The 20,682-nt window shown below is 45.3% G+C and overlaps 1 protein-coding gene across 2 annotated transcripts in view; it reads right to left on the reverse strand.

Annotated features, from left to right (window-relative positions):
- Positions 1-18,246, reverse strand: part of EML1 (EMAP like 1) — a 131,319-nt gene extending 113,073 nt beyond the window's left edge. For both annotated transcript variants that reach the window (XM_075753561.1, XM_075753558.1), the window contains exon 1: positions 18,027-18,246. In XM_075753561.1, coding sequence (XP_075609676.1) covers positions 18,027-18,054 — 28 coding nt within the window. In that variant the 5' untranslated portion in view covers positions 18,055-18,246. The remainder of the gene's footprint in view (positions 1-18,026) is intronic.
- Positions 18,247-20,682: the final 2,436 nt, after the last annotated feature.

Genomic DNA, 20,682 nt, shown 5'->3' on the forward strand with positions numbered 1-20,682 from the left:
GCTAGTGTTTTTCTTTTTATGTAATCTGACCCTATCTAGGTCCTGCTCTTAATGCTCCTCACTATCAGCCAAGGCATTAATCTCTAGACTGTGTCCTAAATCCATTCCTGGAAAGGCAGTGGAAGTCTGGGTTTCAATGCTGTTTCTCAGTTCAACCAGTACATGCCATAAAGATTATGTTTGTGTAAGACACAACAGGACAAAGATACATTTGTCGGTTGATGTGTGTTTGGATCAAACAATTTAAAAGAAAAATAATAGGTGAGATGTTGAGATTTTAGGAACCTAAATTCAGTCCTAACTGTAAGTCCAAGCTAAGCTCCCAGAAATCAATGGCAAGATTTGAATGAGGAATGAGACAGAATCAGGGTGATTATTTCCAGGCATAACTGCAAACTACCTCCAGGCATCTTGCAACCGATAATTTCTGCTTGTAGCAGTGACACATAGCACTAGGTGAATGGCCTTCAGGGGTTTGTGCTTATTCGGTGGTGAGCACTTGGAGTACCTCTCCTGCAAGAGACACTCTGGGATTGATTTCCAAGTGGTGTAGTAGCAGGCCGCCCAGCTGGAGGGCATTAGGAGGAAAGGGCATCAGCTGGGAAGAGAAACAGAGACTCAAGGAGCTCCAATAGAAAAGAACAGAACTAGAAGTCATCTGTGAATAGGGCCCTTAAATCTAGATTATTAATAGCTGCAGAATGGGTCTCCTTTAAACATGGACCTTCATTGTCCAAGTCCCCAAAATGAACTCTCTAAACTCTGATCTCTGAACCTCGTGTGACAGTTTTGATGTTTACAGTAAATGAAATTTTTCTGATTGCTGCTCCACGTTTGGCACTTTAGCAGTAAGTTCTTTACAAATAAATAAGATAATGATTGGATGCTTTTTTTATATAATTGTTAAGTGAATAAGGACACCTTTATTTCCTCCCTTTCCAGAAAAAGAAAAAAAAAAAACTCTAACAGCCTCATAAAAGTCAGACTTTTTTCCAGCTATCATCAAACACAGGCGATGCAGGCTAGCACGCAGGGCAGAAGGAAGATTAACGTCCAGGACCGCAGACAAGCCAAGTAGGGCTGGAGCTTGGCAGAAGACCAGCAGTCCTTCCCTGCACAGCCACACGGCACCACAGGGAAAAGGTTGAGGTCTGTCACGGAGGGTCTAGTACTGATTTCTATACCGCTTCCTAAATGCTTCTCCACACCCTCTGGTCACAGCATGCCAGCCCAGTTAGTTTGGATGCCCTCTGCTAGAGGATTTGAATCCTCTCAAGAAGCTGTAGGATAAGAACCAGTGCTTATCTGCTCAGCAATGCCAGGACTCAGGCATTTGTGGGTACACACAGAACTGACAAGTTGGGCTGAAAGGTCTGACCCGGCACTTGTATCGGGGCTGTAGCACTCACGGTAGGATTTGAGACTCAGGTACCCAAACCTTTGCTCCTTCCCGGGAGCCCGAGCTCTCTGTGGGCCTGGGGTGGCTTAGCAGCCTGTGATTCATTCACAGACCACAAAAGACCTCAAAGGCTGCATTCCAGCCATCCCCTGAGACCCAGGTTGGGACATGGGCCAGCTGGGCTACCCTGTGCCACTGACTGGAGCAAGGTCTAAGCATCACCTTGTATAATGGGCCTCTGTCCTTATTCAGGAAAACTTGCCTTTCATTTCATATATTTTATATCTGAGTAAGGGCTCAAAAAACCTGAAACAAAACCAAAATAAGGATTGGATTCATTAACTATTAATACTATTCATTACTAGTATTTCTACAGTAGCATTTGCATGCATGGAACTTCAGTGCAAATGAAAACACATCCCTCCTTCACATATCTTACAAGTTCATTTATATGCAACGTAGCCTATCAAGAGTCAGCAAACAAAAGACCTGGGAGGAAGAGGATTTACTCTGAATAAGCCGATAGCTACAAATGATTCTGAATCATATTGGAATTAAGTGACTTAGCGCCTCTAATGCCACTGGCACTGCTGCTAGCCTTGACACTGGTGAGGGACTTAACCCAAGAGGCTCTTTTGATTTCTCAGAGGCTCCTAATGGTTAATTTTCTATTCCTTTTCCTTTTTTTAATTTCTACTTCTTTAGGACTCGTCAGACAGAAAGGCTGATGTGTGAAAGGATCTAATCTAGGCTATGCTTAGGTTATGACAGGCAGGAGACAGAGGAACAAAAGAGGAGCAGGACAGAAGAAGTATTTTGCAGTTCAGCTGATCCACTAATATTTGCTAATTGCAATAAATATGACACTGCTCAGAAGCTCCTAATGAGCTTATATAAAGCATTTAATGGGTTAAACATTGTGTTTAAAAATATAAATGTCCTTAATAATTCCAGATTAAAACAGAATGAAGGTTGAATACACAATTAATTTTTCCCCCTTTGAGCCAGGGTTTGAACTGTATTTCACAGAACTCAGCCACCAAAAACACACAGGGCTTTATTCTGCTGCTTTCAGGCTGGAGCACACCCATCACACGAGGGAGGACAGCACATGGATGCCCCAGACCACGCCGGAAATGCAGCTGCAGAGATGCAGCAGGGCCACGTTATGCTCACCAGGCTGCCAGGCAGCTCTTGTTAACTTTGGCCCAGCCTCGGGCTCCTGGGATGGCAGCTCTGGGGTTTGCACAAGGGTTCCCCCCCAGCAAGACAGCTCTGGGAGTGGCATAAGGGTTTTCATCCAAGGACAGCAGCTCTGGGGCTTGCATGAGGGTTTTCCCTGGTTTTTCCCTGCTCTGTGCAATGGGGCCATTGCAGCTCCACCAGGACCAGCCCGGGGGTCTGGACGTGGCACCAGATCACACTGTGCAGCTTCATTTTCTTGTTTTAGTGCATGACTTAAATGTTTCCATGTTTAGATTACAGACCTTTCAGAGCAGAGTTTAAATCCAGAGCAGTGACTATGTTGAGTTTAACCGAAACTGAAGGAAAGAGCCTGTGGAAACTTCTTCACAAAGAAGTTTTGTAAATAGTGGTTTGATACTATGGTGATGGGTCCTTAGAACTGCTGACTCCATTTTTCTTTCTATTCAATCCCTTAGTTTTCTTCCAAACATGCAAATCTTAGTCCTGTCCTACATGGCAGTGTTGATTGTGTATTTTTATGCATTAAACAAGTGCCAAGGAAATCATACTTAGAGAATAGCAATGCTGGGCCTCCTTCCCAGCCGAGCCTCTCACAGAAAGTGTGGGAGGGGGCCAAATGCGTCTACTTGCCTTGGTATCTCCAGGGGTCTCTGGATGTGCTCATTTACCCTGGGTCTTGGTAAACTGCAAGGGATGGTCCAAATGTGAGAAGGCTGAGAGTGCGATGTGTCTTGCCCAAACAAGAAAATCCGTTCATAGACTGAAGGGCTCAGGTATGTGGCCATGTGGAAGCAATGCCAAGGACATGTTTGAGGTCATGTCCTCTGCTGTTGACATCATCTGCCTGCTGCAACCCCCCTTGGTGTTGGTCCTGCAGCCCTGTGAGGACGAGCCCTAGGATGGCCCTGCTGCTGCCTGCTGTAGAGGAGCTGGACCGTGCTGGCAGCCTGAGCTTGGCCTGTGGATTACAGGGTGTCTGATCCTAAAAGCGCCTGGGCTTCAGGCCACGATCACCACAAGTAGCTTCTGGTAGGTGCCGCCGCTCGCTAGCATTTGAAGCATTTGAGCATATCTATTCCCACTTACCAGAAAGACACTGCAGCAAATTTAGTGGGCTTCTGCATTTACTATTTATCAAATTCTCTTCTCCCAGGTGTAAAGATCCTCTGCTCTTTTATACTGAAGAAGCAGAGAAAATAAATCCTTCCGAATAGCCCACAATCTGGATGACTTCACCAGAAGCAAGAACTTACAGCGTGATAGAAGGATTACTGTTGCCACATATCATTATCTGGGGGAGGACAAGCCCAACACACTGGAAGCTTTGTAAACATCTCAGACTACTTAGGGAATCTGCAACACAAGCTGAAATGCTTGAAAATGTATTTTTCCTACGCCATGCATTTCCCAAATGAGTATGGACAAATTTGGGTCTGGAGCAAGTCCAGTGAGCATGATGAACTACCATTAGAGAAGAGCAGAGGCAATTGTTCTGTGTTACCCTCTCCCTCCTGAAATGATGCAATATCTCTTAAATTCAGTGAGAAAATAGAAAAAAAAAAAAAAAAACCTATGCAATATAATAAGGACAAAAGTTTGTTCTGATTTCCTCAGCCTCCAAGCCTGCTGGGCACAAGTCTGTGTTCACTATATACTGCAGTGTCCTGGCCCAGCAGACTGAGCGATTTATTCTGTTTTCTGTTTACTTCTTTTTCCAATCTCTTCCATAAGCCAAAGATAAAGCCAGTACAGCTCCAGCTGTACTTTTGAACCCATGTTTAAATGGGGTAGAAATAAATCTTAATGAGATTGTCCAGCCCTATTACCTTAAGTAGTATACCTCAAATGAACCCTGCTAAAGGCTGTAATTCCCTTCTGAGATTTCAGTGACATGAGCCAGTGGCTCATATTTCACTATTGTGGTTTGGGTCATCACCAGATACTTGGTAAAATTCCACCTTTATTGCATAAGAATTGGAGAAACTTGCCTTTATTAAAGATGTGAAAACAGTAGAAGATGCTTTCCTCTATTAAGCACAAAGAAATTTCTCCTAATCTTCACACCAAGCAGAAAATTACTTTTGCGTTTCTACTTCACACATATTCAGATGCAAAAGCTTTAGTCCCATAAATGCTTATTATTGGTATTTTGATGATTTGTATTCCATCTCTGGATAAAACCAAGGTATTTTCCCAGGACTTGCTGCTGGGCAGAGGGAGGAAGGCAGCAGCAGATGGGCAGGACTGGAAGAATCAAAGGAGGGCCAGAGAGGTCTCAAACTGGGTGTCTCTGGGGAGCACCGCACTGCGGCACAGACATCACTTATTTAGGATCTCAAGAACCACATATGCAGCTGCAGAGAGACAATTTTTAAGAAATACTTGCCTAAGGTAATATATAAGAAAGAAAGAGGTGGTCCTAAGTCTTTGGAAACCTGCAGCAGCATCCTTCAGAGCACAGGGCACATGCCCTTCACACAAAGGAGTTCTACTATGTAGCAAGGAGAAATCAGTCTTCCTAGCCCCAGCCCACTTGGCTGTGCAGTAAATGGGATTTTTAGATCCCATTGTCCCCACAACAGTCAATGTGTAACTCACAAAATGAAGGTCCAGAGGACAAATCTCTCCTCCTTGTCTAAACTTAGCATAAGGGCTTGGAAATACAGAGAAGGCAGCCAAGCATCGTCAGTAGCCAGAGAGTTTAGACAAGGAAGATAACTCAGTTCTGCTAAGTGGCTTTTGGGAAATAATGGAACCATAAATAAGAATCTAATAACCTTTTACTGAACTAAAGTTAACCCTCAGTTCTGGGCAGAAACCTAGGGCTATCCCTGACCATAAACCGAGCTCAGTGAAGAATTAGCCTTCCTGATGGTTTTTTGCACCTTTTGTAAATGTCTGTTACCTGATCCACACACAGAAATCTGAGCACGTAAGGCTCTCCATGGGCTCATCAGATGCTATTAACTGTTGAGAGGAGAGGTCTGGGACTCATTGCAAGTGATTTGGCACAGAGGAACAAGGCAAAGCCTGGAGAAGCTGTACCAGAGAGCATCTGCCCACCTGCATTTGCTCCACGGTGTTCTCCACGCAGCCGACTTGTGAAGAGGCTGGCCTGCGACAAGGCAGCGCATCAAGTAGTGGAAAGCAAATTTGATCTCTCCGTGCTGGCTTGTCACTCCAAACAACTCCGTTTGAGTTCGTTCCAGAGAATGCAGGTACTCTGAGTTGCAAAGACACGGCTGTTTGGGCAGGCTCAGGGCTGTGCTGGGATGGAGTCACGCCACAGCCTTGTCTTGCCCATCATGTCAACTCATTAAATTGTCCAGTTGCCTCCAGTTCTCCTCTCTCCCTGAACGCAGTTTAATTAATGAGGCAGACTGTCAATGGAGCAATCACCTCAGAACAAGGAAATCTTTACAGATTTGTCACCGTTATCTAGGATAACCCAGCTGCTGAACTTCATTAGGAAAAGGAAGCAAATGCTAAACATGCACTCAACTTTGAGGCACATTTCTGTGGGAGAAATTAAAACTAATTTAGGAAAACTGAGTATTTTCTAAGCCTGTATCTCCCGCTTGGACAAAACAGACATTCAGCTCCTGGCTACCGTTGTGTCTCACAGCCATGGAGTAGTGAGTTTTCTCGTGCACTTTGGGGTGGTCCTCTGCCTCTTCTCCCCTGCAGGGACAGCAGAGCTTTGGAGTGAGGGACATGGCACAGGAACTGCCTCTGTCCTGCTGAGGTCCCAATGGCAGCACAAAGAGGGGAGATGTTTGTGCTCAGGGTCTGATGGTCCTTCTGCATCCCCAGAGCTCAAAACCATGCTGAAACCTCACTGGTGTCGGTTATGTTTGGATTGATCTGAGCAGTGAGGTTCCTTCAGGAGGGCGGGGAGACTCATCATGCCTCAGCAAATTGTGTCATCTGGCCACTTTTCAGAGGTAGTCTCCTTCCAATGTAGTAGGAGAAGAGTGAAGAGCTGTGTTCTTGCTCCCCCTACTTTATCGGACATCAGAGTAGGCAGGGAGTAGTAAAGGACAGCAAAAAGACTCTTCAGCTACTTTATGTGTGAGGAGGCTCCCCAAAGATCTGAATAAACCAAATAATTGTAGGAGAGGAGTTTACTGAGAAAACAAACACTCCTCCTGTGAAAAACTATGAGCAGATTGAATGCTATCCCTGGAGTTTTCCAATTTTTTCATTAAATGACTCAAAATAAAAACATGCAAAAATGTGGTTGGTGTTTAAAAAGACAGGTTTTGTTACAGAAATATTATTCTCCAGCCTACACATGTGAGCACTGTGTGCCTCAGCCTGGCATATCTGTTCCAGACACTGCACATTCTCTCGCATTTTCCCACGTGAGGCTTCTCCCTATGCTTTAGATGTTTAAATACCTGACCAAAACATCTTTGAAAAAAAAATCCTCATTCTCTAGTGGCATAAGACTCTCCATATGTTGCTGACTGGGTGAAAACAGACGGTGCATTGACATCTTGACAACCCCCAAAAACTCATGACCCAAGAAACCTGGCTTTAGAAAAAAAGATTAAAACAAATTTTATGAGGCTCATGATAAACATCAAAGAGTTGGCAGCACTAAGGCAAATGAAACAGTTTAGGTGAAATTTCCCAGAGAAATTGCTTCCATTTCATCAATGTACTGTCTGTTTTTGAACAGTTACGCGTGAATATACCACTTGGAATTTATGATAGATGCAGGAAATAATAGTTTCCTTCTCAAAATCCTTTCCACATGCAGTCCATATGCCTGCAGCACAAATGGTTTGCAGTCTCATGCCTAAGTCAGATGGGTGTGAGAAGGCCAGCTGACCATTGTAGCAAGAGGATGAACCTGGGAGCCTCTGACTTGGAGTAGAAAAGCTGTAGAAAATGCCAGATTTAGCGTCCAGGGACAAGCTGCCTGTATCAGAGGTGCTTGTGTGTGAGGCTATCAACACTGTAGAGTATCTCCAAACAATTGTTATTATTATAACAAGTATACTTGTTGCTAGAGATCTAATTATAAGGTGTCAGAGTATTTTGCATTTTATGACACGTGTTCCCAATAAGCTGTTTATCATAACATCACAGCTTCACCTGTTGGAGATACTGAACATGGTAAAGAATGTAATTCCAGGAAGATCAAGGACGATTTCAGGCTAAGTCAGCTTGAAAAGTTTGACTGAGAACTGGATTGCATCTGTGCCTCAGCTGCAGAGCAGCTCTCAAAAGGAGGAGAGTTACTCTACAGAACAACTGTGGAAACCAAGCTTTTCACAAATGGTCACTGATGCCATGTTCCTCATCTCCTTGTACTGGACCAGAGGCCACAGATCACAACGCTCACAGCTGCCAATGAAGTTTGGATGAAATACGGTGCTATGCTGAGCGCTCTGAAAGAAGTGCTCCTCGGCATCTCCAATTAGACACCCACGTCAGTGGGAGCTGGTTTGGGCTTAATCTTGATGTGCCTCAGTCCCTCATATATAAACTCTGAATAATACCACACACATGGCTGTGACTTATTGCTAAGTCATATCTAGAATGTTTCAGTAGGGGAAATACGAAACATTCACTGAGTTTTAATTAGGTGCAAATATAAATAGGTTTCTCTGAGCAATCATGCTGGGACAAAGTATGACTAATGCATGGTGCTTCCCACGCACCATGAGAGTGCTTTCTGGTGAGGTCTCATCCAGAAAACCTCACCAGCCACACAGCACAGGGGTCAGGCTGTCTGTCTTATGAAGAAGAACCAAGCTGATGCAGCCACAGTCTGTACCTATGGGTCAGGTGGATAAAGGTTTTTCTGAGATTTTATGAGTTGTGATCCAAATTCGTTGGAGTGAATGGAAAAGCGCCTCTTGACTCCAAGGGGTCTAGATCAGGGTCCTAAAACTTCCTTCCCCCAGAGAATGGGAGATGCACAAATTATAAGTTTAACCTGAAGTTAGGTGCTTCTTAATCCCTGTGATATGATCAAGACAACCTGAGGCCCTCAGCTTGCTGTCACCTTTGTAGATTTTTGAGTATCTGTGGAAAACACTTAGGTGTTCAGATGTTACACACAGGTCTTTTTTGTATGCTTTTACTTCTTCCTTGTGTCAGCAAGGCTTCTTTAGGCAAGTTGTCTAGCTACAGGAGTTTTCACCCAGCCCTGGCTTCAGGCTGGAGACCCCTTGCCTGGGTAGCTGGCTGCCTGCTGGGGTTAACACATTTTTACGACACATGAAGCTGCTGGAGTGCAGGCTTATTCTCTCATCAGAGCTTCTGAGGAGAAGCAGGAACAACCATGCCCATCTGAGTGAACTAGAAGAGCTGCTACTCACCTAAATAGTGAGTAGCCAGCCAACAGCCCTGGTTGCAGCAGCAAGGGTTTTACCATTTCATGGTAGTTTTATTAGTTGCTGGGAAGTGTTCTGGGTGCGCTGTGTGCTTGAGGGGTATTGGCAAAGCCATATCATATCCTGCAGCTCCACAAAAAGCACATCACAAAAGATAAGTGTGTATGGGTGCTGTGTAGGCACCAAGGAAGTATATTTATTTGCAAAATAGGTGAAAACCACGTGAAATGCCAAGTTTGGCAAGCAGTGTCTATGGATTTATGAGGGCGTTTTGGACTTAAACCTTTCAAACATCTCTCCAAACTCTTCATCTCTCCAACTCTTCAAACCTCACACTAGGTGGTGTGGGTGAAAGCCTTTGCTCTTCCAAGGAGCGCTGACGTAATGGAAATATGAGCCATAAAAATGGTGCTGAGAGCAGTGATGAGGTGCTGGGGGGTTCCTGCCCAGCTGGTGGGGAAGAGCTGTCTGAGACGAATGAGCCATTGACAGCTCTCTGAAATGCTCCTTGTGATCTATGATGGAGACAGCATTGTACTTTCCTAAATCTTCCTGGAATTTGTGGTGACTTCTCAAGGGCCACAGTCAATTTACTGAGCCCAGTTTGGAGTCATCTGAATGAGGGCTTGCAGAGACAGGCTTTTCTTCCCAAAGCGATTTCTGTGATTGACAGACCGTGTGCAGAACCAAAGAGCAGCTCTGACCAGTCCCCACATGCCCCGCTGACTCAACGGTGACTTCAGTTGCTCCGTGAAACCCAGGACCCCTCCGGGGAACTGATCCCAGGCACTACCAACAGGTCCATGCCCAGCGCTTGGCATTTGTCAGGAGCCCATTCCTCTGCCCCAGAGTTTCTTTCCCACAAGGAAGAAAGCATCTGGGGGATCTTGCCAGTCTTTGAGGTGAGTTTTAGGGGGGGGTTGAGATCTAAGGGAATCCTAAATGCTACGAATTTAACTGTGGAAACCATTAATGAGTGGTGACGGAGCTGGTAACAGACAGTAAGGAAAGAAATGACAGGGGTAGAGAAGCAACTGAATACGTAGATGACAGACTGGGCACTCACTGGGTTGGTGGGAGGGCAAACGGGGCATTTGGTTTGGAGTCTGAATGGCAAAATAAGGGAAGGGTGCCCCACCCTCTAAATTACTGCCTGTAAAACAGGTCTGTAGCAAGAGAGGGCTCCAGACAGCAAGAAGCAAATGTTAAATGCAATTATGGCTTCTAAATGCCGATGGCTTAACACAGACTATGATGGAAATGCTGCAGATGTTGTGAGGCATGGAGGAGAGGAGGAGAAAAAACACATCAGTTGGGTTTTTTGCATGCCTTAAGTTACTGTAAACATAATAGAATAAGACTGTTCAGAAATGTGCTGTACAGCCTGTGCAAGTGCTGTTGCTCACAGATCCTGGGACAAACTACAGCTTCCAAGTATTTCTACAGAAATATCCAAGCAAAATCCTCCTGTCGTTGGGGGGGCGGGGAGGAGGAACACTTGGGAACTATGTAGTATCTTCTGTATTTCCTTACTTAGATCCTTACCAGCATCCCAGCTGCAAACTTTCATGCTAACTTCTGCTGTCTCTAACGAGTGCCTGAAAGAGCTCTCCTTCTTCAGCACTCCCCCTCAAAAAAAAAAAAAAAAAAAAAAAGGGAAAAAAAAGAGAATAAATTCTCTCTTATACTCCCAGATATGATTTCAGTACATTTCTGCAAACCTAGACTTTCTGGAAGTGGGTGTTAATGTCTCTGCTAGCTCTAAAACCCCTGACCTGGAGCCCTAGTAGCACATAGCACACGTACTCTCATTTTGCTTTAGAAACACGGTGAGCAGGCACAGCCCCTGCCTGCCAGCCAAATATTTAGCCTAGTCCACAGAAGGACACCTCACCTGCTACACTTTAAATGCAGACACTGAAGATGCTGCCTAACCCTGTGCCTTTGCTCAGGACACTCCAGGAATATAGCTCCCACCTAACTGCCACGAAGCCCTGGGGACAGGACACCTGTGTCCTGCTGCTCCCACTCTGCCTGCAGTAAACCTCCAAAATTAAGCTTATGGACTCTCACAGGACACACACCACTCAGTGTCACCGACCCCAGCCAACCCAAATTGTTTCTCGTCCCCCACCGCCACGCTGCTGGAGCCAGCACTGGGAGCCAGGGCAGGAGCAGCTGGCTGGGCTGCAGAGCCAGTGGGGCAGGGCTGGGGCTCCTGGGTCTGTGCTTGCTCCTCAGCAAAGTGTCAGAGGCGAAAAAGGGAGTTGGCAGCAGTTTGTCTTTCTCCTGTTTCCAGAGGTAGCAAACTTTGAACCTAGTTTTAAGAAATAACTTTGAGTAACGCACAGGGCTTGTACTACACAGCTATGTACAGGTATGTTACGTTTGGCTGAGCTGGGCTAACCCCTGTTGAGAACAAGCCTGGCTGCGACAGAGAGCAGCTTCTTTCCTCTTTGCTTTTCATGACAAAGAACCAGCTTTGCCATCTGTGGCATTTTACACAAGTGAAAACAGGAGAGTTGCTCTGAGCCCTCCAGCTCTCTCCCTTTCCCAGCGCTGCAGCAACTGCTGCATGGATTTGAGAGGCCACAGGTTTCTCCCAAACAAAAGAAAAGCACTTTTTTCCCAACAAAATACCTGAAACAGTGGGTGAGAAGTGACTATGGTTGGGCCACTGCAGCCTCATGGCTTTGAAAGCTGTGTTTGAACCTGGTGGTCCCTCCTCAGCGGGGGGCTGTTTAACCAGGGCTCAGCCCTCACCAGCCTGTGAAGCAGGTGAAGGCCGCACGCAGGCGATTTTAGCTTTTCACGGACTGTCAGCTGAATATTTTGGATCATGGGGCTGTCTTGAAAAGCCTTATGGGCAGAGAGGGCTTTCCAGGTGTGCCTCTGGCAGGCTCCCACCCCTGTATCTCAGCAGGGCTTGCTTGTCATCATAAATCTGCTTTTGGGGGATTTTCTTGCAAAACATGGATTCCTGAGGCACTGGAGACATTCATTTTTCCTTGCGTGTTTGCCTGATGCTCATGTTTCAAGAACTTTTTAAAACCTTAAAAAATAATGATTGTTTCATTGTCATCGGTGTTTGCCCCCTCCATGCCCAGCCTCTGCTGTTCGACACACTGCTCAGACAGATGGGGGAGCAACAGAGCGGGTCGGCAGGAGAATTCCCAGCTGCCAAGAAAATTCTGGGATTTCAGTTTCATTTGAATCAAACTGGGTCAGGAAACCCAGTTGGTTTTATTTTACCCAAGCATTCCAAGAATTTTTGTCTCACTTCCCACTCAATTTCGGTTTTCAAAATATAGTTTTTAGAAATATATTAACATATTGAAATTCTTGACAAAATGTTGCATTTTGATTTAGTGACCTCTGTATTTTGTGATGGAAGAACACTCTACTGGAAAAACCGTCACTGGCTCTAACAGTTAATGTTTATCTTCTGACCTGACTTCCCAAATGCAAAAGTAAATGAGTTTGCCAAGGGCTACACACATCAAGATCAGTGTTTTTGTGAGGTGCTCATCAGTTACAAACCCTGTTAAATAATACAGAGCATTCAAGGTTCTCTTTACAAAAAAATAGCTATTAGTGCTTAATACTGCTATGATGGTGATTGTGCCCCTGTACTCGGCTCTGGTGAGGCTGCACCTCGAGTACTGTGTTCAGTTTTGGGCCCCTCACTACAAGAAAGACATTGAGGTGCTGGAGCGTGTCCAGAGAAGGACAACGAAGCTGGTGAAGGGTCTGGTGCACAAGTCTTATGAGGGGTGGCTGAGGGAACTGGAGTTGTTCAGCCTGGAGAAGAGGAGGCTGAGGGGAGACCTGATCGCTCTCTACAACTACCTGGAAGGAGGTTGTAGCCAGGTGGGCGTTGGTCTGTTCTCCCAAGTAACAAGCGATAGGACAAGAGGAAGTGACTTCAAGTTGTGCCAGGGGAGGTTTAGGTTGGATATTAGGAAAAATTTCTTCACCAAAAGGGTTGTCAATCACTGGAACAGGCTGCTCAGGGAAGCGGATGATACCTTCCCTGCAGGTATTTAAAAGATGTGTGGATGTGGCACTTAGGGACATGGTTTACTGGTGGACTTGGCAGTGCTATGTTTATGGTTGGACTTGGTAATCTAAAGGTCTTTTCCAACCTAAATGGAAAAATGACTCTATATAAATCCGGAGCAGCCAGAGAGCCTGGAAGCAGAGGGCAGAAGCCCGTGGGGATTTCCTCCCCATCTCTCCATGAGACAGGGCTTTCCCCACATCCAAGCAGGCAGAAGACAGGCTGCTGTCCTGGGTGAGCATGGCAGAGAGCTCTTGGGAAAAGAGGGGAGAGCAGGAAGGAGCCATGCAGGCTGCAGGAAATCCCCTGGGATTTCAGCCAAACCAGATGAAACTTCTTCATGGATAGGATGCTTTCCTATGGAAAGTCGTGTGCAGAGAGATGATGTCTTCCCCAGTGAGTCTGGATCAATCAGTGGCTGAAGCAAAAGAACAGCTCACTAAATGGGATAAATGCTAGCATTTGGAAATGCTTCTTTCTTGAGAATTTATACTGATTGTCAGATGTTTTTACCTTCCCTTTTTAAAATGTTTGACTCAGCCATGTCCATTACAGCTGCAGAGCATCTTTAAATGACTTGGCCATGGCATGTAGCAAGTTAGCCAAGAGCAAGGCTGGACTCATAGAACTTCAGATTAAATCCCTTGACAGACTTCCTGGAGCTCCGAGCGTGCAAGCCAGTGCTGGAGGTTTCAGTGGGGTGAGGAGCTGTTGGTCATCCTGCAGACTACTCTCTTGAGATGCTTAAGACATGCCATTACCTTTCTAACCTGCAGCAGGCAGCTGGGTTGATATACTGAAAAAGCCTTGCCACTTCCCTGTTTATCCCGGAGCACTAAGCGCATTCTGTACAGCAATTCTGCAAGGTGATTTCAGTGTGTTGCCTTTTCCTTAGGGTCTCACCCTGCAAACAGTAATATTCAGTGGGACCTCTCACTTGTCAGCATTAGTTTCTGAGTCAAGACTTTTTATCTAAGGTTTAGACTGCAAAGCAGAACTAGTGCTCCAGCCCTAAGGGGCACACAGAGTTATCTGCAAGAATCTAGACATTTTTTACCAAATCTGACAAAAGATTAATTTAAAGCATAGTCCTACCATGAATATGTGAAAGTGGGGCAATTTTATGTGACAGGAGCACTGCTCATGCATGTGTTGGGTAATTTCTAATGATGTTTTGTTACAAAAATGTATTCGTGCCATATTTTATTCGCAGCGGCTGTTTAGAGACAGCCCAGTGTGGGAGATGGAGATCTCGCTCACTAGCAGCCTCTCTGGCTGAGCTAAATGGACTCCCCATGACAGTGCAGAATATGTGTTGAATTTCAGGAAATCTACATTCCTGTAGGTTTCTGGGATATCCTGATTCTGAAAGAACCAATTTTTAGCAAATTGGCTCCAGACTGTCTTAAAGAAATGTTTGAAATGTGTAATTTTAGCTTCGAAAGGAAGTATTTAGCTAAAGAGTCAGGAACATACTTCAGATGAAAGGTCTTGTTTCTTCCTCTGCTGAAATGAGGCCAACAAAAGTTTGAGAGGAATTTTAAGGAAATTCAGTTAGATTCGCATGCCACCTGCTGCAGAACAAGCTAAATCAATTCTGTTTCTTCCCTTCTTAATCCTGTTTCAGTAAATGACAAAGTATGTACATATGAGACTCCCAGCGTCTGAATAGCTACTGCCTCTTCAGCAACATAATCTTCATCTATTACAGCTGAATACCTTGTATTATTGCAACAGTGATGTTATCCTCAAAAAGTTACCCAAGCCATTCAAAGTCAGCCTGTGGCTGAAATAAGAAAATAAGGAATGAGGCACTTTAAGAACCTTTGCGTGACTTCAGAGGTTTTTTCTGAAGTCAAAGGGATTGTGTTAAGAACCAGAACCATCATGACTCATATATTCCTAATCAAAATGCTGGGTGCGTGAAAAGCTGTTCAGTCCTACAGAGACTGAACTATGTCTCCTTACAAGAGAAAAATAATACACACAAGAGGAAGCACTTAAATAATTGATGTGCTTTTCTTTTATCTGCATGTAGGAATGACAGAAAATCTATGCATCTGGCACTAATAGATAGCATCAGCATGTCAATAATTGCTAATGAGAAAGAAATAGGAGTCCATTTGTCCTGAAGTGACTGCTCTTTCTTTCTTCTTTATCTCCCCATGTTACAATGGGAAATTAATAGTGTAAATTTTAGAATATTGTTCACTAATAGATCATTTTGATAGCGACGTTTTCAAGTGCCTTTTTTGGTATGAATTCAGTCCAAAATGACTGTACACTTCCTTACATTTATTCTGCAATCTGACATCTAGGATCTTTTTTTTTAATGTCTTCTGTGCTACATTCTAACAACAAAATAAAACTTTGTTTGCATCACATGTTTAGTTTTCCATTCCACATCAGCAAAAGGGTGCAGCTACACTAGAATTGAACATAAACCAGAGATTTAAAAACACCCAATGCTTTCATCCTGAAAAATTGCATAACCATTTCCAGCGTTGAAAAAGGATACTCTTACAGAATAAAGCTTCTTGTTGAAAAATTATTGGTATATTGACCCATTCATATCCAGCTATTTAATTCAAAGATTGTATTCAGCAGTTCCCTCTAAGTTGCTTGTCCAAGGGAACAATTACACAGCTGTTCTTGCTACATTCTTGTGTAGGCTGAAAGCAGGCTAAAATTTCTGGCATTAATTTACTATAACTACAAACTGCAGTCCTCCAGGTTGTTCATGAGGCATACCCTTTGCGAAGAGGTTGGCGAACCAATACGTACACTTGACACTAATATTGTGCTTCGGCTAAACTTATTTATAGCTGTGTGCATGTGTATACACGGACGCACACATACGTCTGTACGGTTTGTGTTATAAGCAGGGCTCTGGATTCTAGCCACATTGCAGTGCTAATGATATCTGTCACTGCAACAACTTTTTGCAGCTATATTATCTGGCTGCATGCAAACCAAGGATTTTAAAATTACAACGCCAGCCTTACTATGCTCATTGTATTCAGCGAAGTGGTATTTCTGCACTACTGGATACCGATCATTATTTTAGAAAGTTTGATGATGATTTTTTGCAACCCTTTTTAGGGAGTTTTTACTGCTAAAGTTTTAAACTCTGAAGTAGCTAGTAAAAGAGCAATAACCACAAAGAGAATTATTTGGTTTCAAAATACCTGGACATGAAAAGCAAGCTGCCAGCAACTGGTTCACTAAAATTGCTTAATAACTGCACAGGAGTGCCACTATTTCTATCTCCAGTGCTGGTTTTGTGTGTATTTATGTATGCCAATGTGCACATACACATCTATACATACATGAACCAGAAGATGATGGAAGGTCGGTGCAGCAGTGACCACCGGGCTGTGATGGGCTATGTGTGCCCGGCGTGGGGCAGAGCGCCCAAGGGCAGGGTGAGCCCTGGTGCCAGGGAGGTGGGCTGGAGGCAAGGCCAGCACTGGCTGGGCGATGGAGGAGGATTATTGGGGCAACAGAGAGAAACGACCCTTTCCTCTGCATATGCTGGCACGTTTCTGATCCACATCCACATCTAAACATCAATTTCTCTTTACTTTTCATTCCTGCCCATAACAAACTGCTTCCTTCCCTCAAATCCTGCATCTGTGAACGCTTTTCTGGAGGAAACCTCCTAGGTCCCTTCAGCAGCAAAGGTAATTGAGATATCAGTAACTTCTGCACACAACGTGCCATGCACGCTCAATATCAGTTTCATCATTAATATCAGATGCCAGCTAAATACTGTGACTATCACCCTGAAATGTCCCACCCTCAACTCAGAGTGCTTAACAAGCAAACTGAGGTCAGGCCCTTAAAATCAAAGCCTGAAGGAGGGAAGCTTTGCTGGTTAACAGATCAGCCCTTGGAGAAGGTAAGCAGGAAATAATCGTCTTCATCTCTCTTTAGACAACGACAGCAACGGCACAGGGAATTGCGCATGGTGCAGCTCACTCTGCACCGTATACATAATTTATATTTTTCCACTCTAGTTTTGAGTGCGCATTTTTGGACTTGGGATTAGTTTTGTAAGATGGAAGCAGGGAGAGGAGGAAAAAAAAGCACTGCAGCAGCCTTCTCCTTCTGCAGCCTCACTTTTTAGTCCAGATCCTCATCTCTGACACACAGCCTTCACAGGCCAGTGAAACACAAGTGCTACACCGTATATGTACGTGTATATGTATACACAGATGTGAAAAGATAAATGCTTGCCATTGCAAAAGGAAAAAAGAAAAAAAGTGTTTTCAATGGTCCATCTCTTTATTAGTAAAATGCCTTGGCAGAGAATTACTCTAGCATTTTGACAAGAGTTTCCTTTTGTGCAGACAGTCTAGTGAGTGTTTACAATTCCTATAGAAGTTTAAAAAAAAAAACAGCTGAGAAACATGCTTCTTGCTGATGTGCTCTCCTGCTCAGTGAAGTTTGACATATACAGCCATAAGTGCTAGTAAAGGACCCATTTCCAGATATAGGCAAAACACGTAAGGCACTTATTTTGAAAATAAGGTACACTTCTATTTCCTTTCAGCAAATAAACCCTTTGCATTAAATTTTTCTGCCTTTGCTGAGTCCGTTACCGTCCAGGAAGGTTTATCAAGGCATGAACAGGACATGTACACAGCATGCTTGGTCCTGCAGGACCCATCCCCACAAACTCTCTTTCCTGAGCTTAAGACTACGCACGTAGATACCATGATTTCTCCGGACACAGACACTTCAGACCATCTGCCTGAATTACCAAACCCTTTCTCCTATCCAGCCCCTGTGCCTTCAGACAAAAATCAGGCGATACCACCCACACCAGCCCTCCATCACGGGCTCGTAAGGAACCGCACTGGGATCCAGGGTGGTTGCAGGGAGTTTCTCCTCTGCCTGCCACGGCTCCGGCTCCCTTCGAAAGCAACCGGCTTCGTGTGTGACTTTGCAATCTGAGAATGTGAACTAGTCAGCAGGACACCGGGGTAAATATAAATCTGGCGCTTACCCACAGGCAGTCCCTCGCAGTCTGACATCGTGCGAGAAGTCCTCTTCACCGGGGGCTTAGGAAAACCACAGCAGGAATGCAAGCGCGGTCCTTCTGCTTGCAAAGGCAGGGAGGAGAAAAATATCTAACAATTTACAGCCACCCTTCTCTTACACTGTACATCTACCCACCCAGAGAGCTGTAGCAACAGTCCCGTCCCTGCCTTCTCATTATGGGATGTAAAGATAAGAATGTGCTTTTGTGCCAAAAGAGTGTGCTATTGGTGGATAAATTTGTTGTCATCCCTCCCCTTCGCAGAGTTTCCTCTTTAATGTCACAGAGGCACATTACCCTGTCGGAAAGGCCATCGAATATTTATGAAACGGCTTTTAAGAGCTAAGCCGCAAATCTGCGCGGGAGAACCGGGCTAATTGCTGTGCGGTGGGGTTGGTGGTGGGAGCCGCGCTGCCGGGGCGCTCCTGGTTCCCGGGGGGGCTGCAGGGGGGAGGTGGTGTGCTGGAGGATATGCTCTGACATCTTGCTCTGTACCTTCTCCTTCTGCAGGTTAAACAAGGGTCCGAGCAGAAATACTTGTTGGTGAAGAGGGGGAAGGAGCCGGGGTGTATCTGTTTAAGGGAGCACGGACAAAAAAATGTAGTAGTTTTTCTGACACTGTTATTGAAGGCTGTTTCATGATATATGATATTATGAGTACAAATTTCTTTGTAACTCCATGACTTTTGCTCGCTTAAAATATGCTGCTTTAATGCTGCCTTAGTGAAGCATTTTGTGGCTGCACCTACAACTTTTAATCTTTGGAAATGTTTACAAGGGATTTGCTTGGTATGAGATTTCCAGACAGGGTTGAGTCAGTAGAGAGTACCCCTGCACACTGGAGCGTTCATTAGGCACCTTAATGAAGTGCAAGCGAAGGCTCTGGTGGCGTTTGAGCCATGGCAGTCTTGGCAGAGAGATGTGCGGGATCTGGTGGGTGCTCACAGCACCCCGGGGGGAGATGGTTTGCTGCCATTTTTTCTCCCAGGAACAGTCAGGGACAGTCTGAGCTTTACCTGACACAGACCTTTAGCGTCTGAGCCCTTCACAAATGTCAGGGTTTTGAACCCAGAGCCAGTGTGAGAGCTGGGAGGAGGGGGAGGCAAGCGGGGCTCTATGGGAGGGGCCCTGGGAAGTGCTTCCAGACCCTGTGGCCAGAGACAGCCCCTCGAGGAAATGAGCCATTGGGGCCCCAGGGGACGCCTTTCTTCAAGGGGATGCCTTGATGAAAGAAAGGCTTAATTTACATGAAGTATACTGGGAGCTCAGTGTGCTCAGCACCACTGAAAAATTTGGGCTGGTTTTACTTAGATGCTTCAGTCTAAGCACCCCAGGCTGACGCTGCTGGCTCTACCTGCTTTCTCTCTGACGAGAGGCCTTTTTATACCCAGCTGGTTACTCAGCAGCACAGCTAGCCACGGGTTCAATTCAGGATGTCAGGCCAGTGACTAAGAACCTAAAATAGCTGCAAATGCAGATAGCTACATGTTCCCAAAACCATCCCTCAGGTTGCCTGCATGGGGGTCAGGCAAGCAGGGCTGGGGATGTCCCATGGCCACTGGGGTTTGCCAGCATGAAGATCTGTTGTTCTCATTCTGTCAGGGACAGCCCTTTTCGGTGGCTGCTTCTGGGTCTGCTCATGCAGCAGCAGGGGATGTTCACTGGTGTGGGGCTCACCTGCATGGTGGCTCTAGGGAGAAAGAGAGCCTCAGGCTGTGCTCTTTGCCAGGGAGGCTGTACACGGAGGAGAAGTGCAGGGCATCGTGCTTAGCGTCTCCATCCTGCTGCCACCCACAGACTCAAGGAGTGGCCTGGATGACAGGGAGACGTGGAGATGTCTGGTCGTAATCTCAGTAGGCATGTGGGAAGGGAAGAAGGCCTAAACTAGACCGGAGGACTTTTCTTCCAGCACAGTTTTACTGCAGAAACATATTGCTCCAACGTGTGTGAATTGAAGCTTTCTTAGCTCGACCCTGTGCAAACGCAGGCTTCCAGTTCTGCAAGCATTTACGTGCCAATTTAACTTCAAGCCCCACTGAAGTTCCTGGAACTACTCACAGTTATGAAGTTAAACACATGCATAAGTATTTGCAGGATCAAGGGCTCACCATTCTGACTTGTATTCACGAAGCAAACAGCTGCAGCTGATTTTGAAGGTACCTCTCACAGCTGTGTGCTGGTGCTCCTCCGCTGAAGGTTAGAGCCCTCCAGCAGAGCTGGACAAATGCCTGCAGTGAAGGCACGCCAAATCACAGACTGGTGTCTTAGCTCTAACTCATCTTCAAGAGCAATTTAAGAAATGCCTCAGCCACCTCTGTCGTCCTTGGCCAAGTCTGCTACAGGAGGTCAACATTCTCTGGAAGATGGGCAGAGAAGCCAGAAGAGAAGATTGAGGGGGGAGGACAAATACATCTTAAACTATTACAGCAAAGTTGGCAAGAGCTTGTCTGCCAGAACCATTATTAGGATCTGGCCTTGGGAGAGCTCTTCAGTGAAACACTACAGCATGAAGTTATCCACAGGTCAAAAGTTGAACAAAGCAGACCTCATTCTTACAATGATACTCACAAACACCTGCCTTTGATGAGGACTACTCCAATTAAAAAATTAGCTTTGATCCCTG

The sequence above is a fragment of the Balearica regulorum genome, chromosome 5 (assembly GCF_011004875.1).
Source record: "Balearica regulorum gibbericeps isolate bBalReg1 chromosome 5, bBalReg1.pri, whole genome shotgun sequence".
Lineage (NCBI taxonomy): Eukaryota > Metazoa > Chordata > Aves > Gruiformes > Gruidae > Balearica > Balearica regulorum.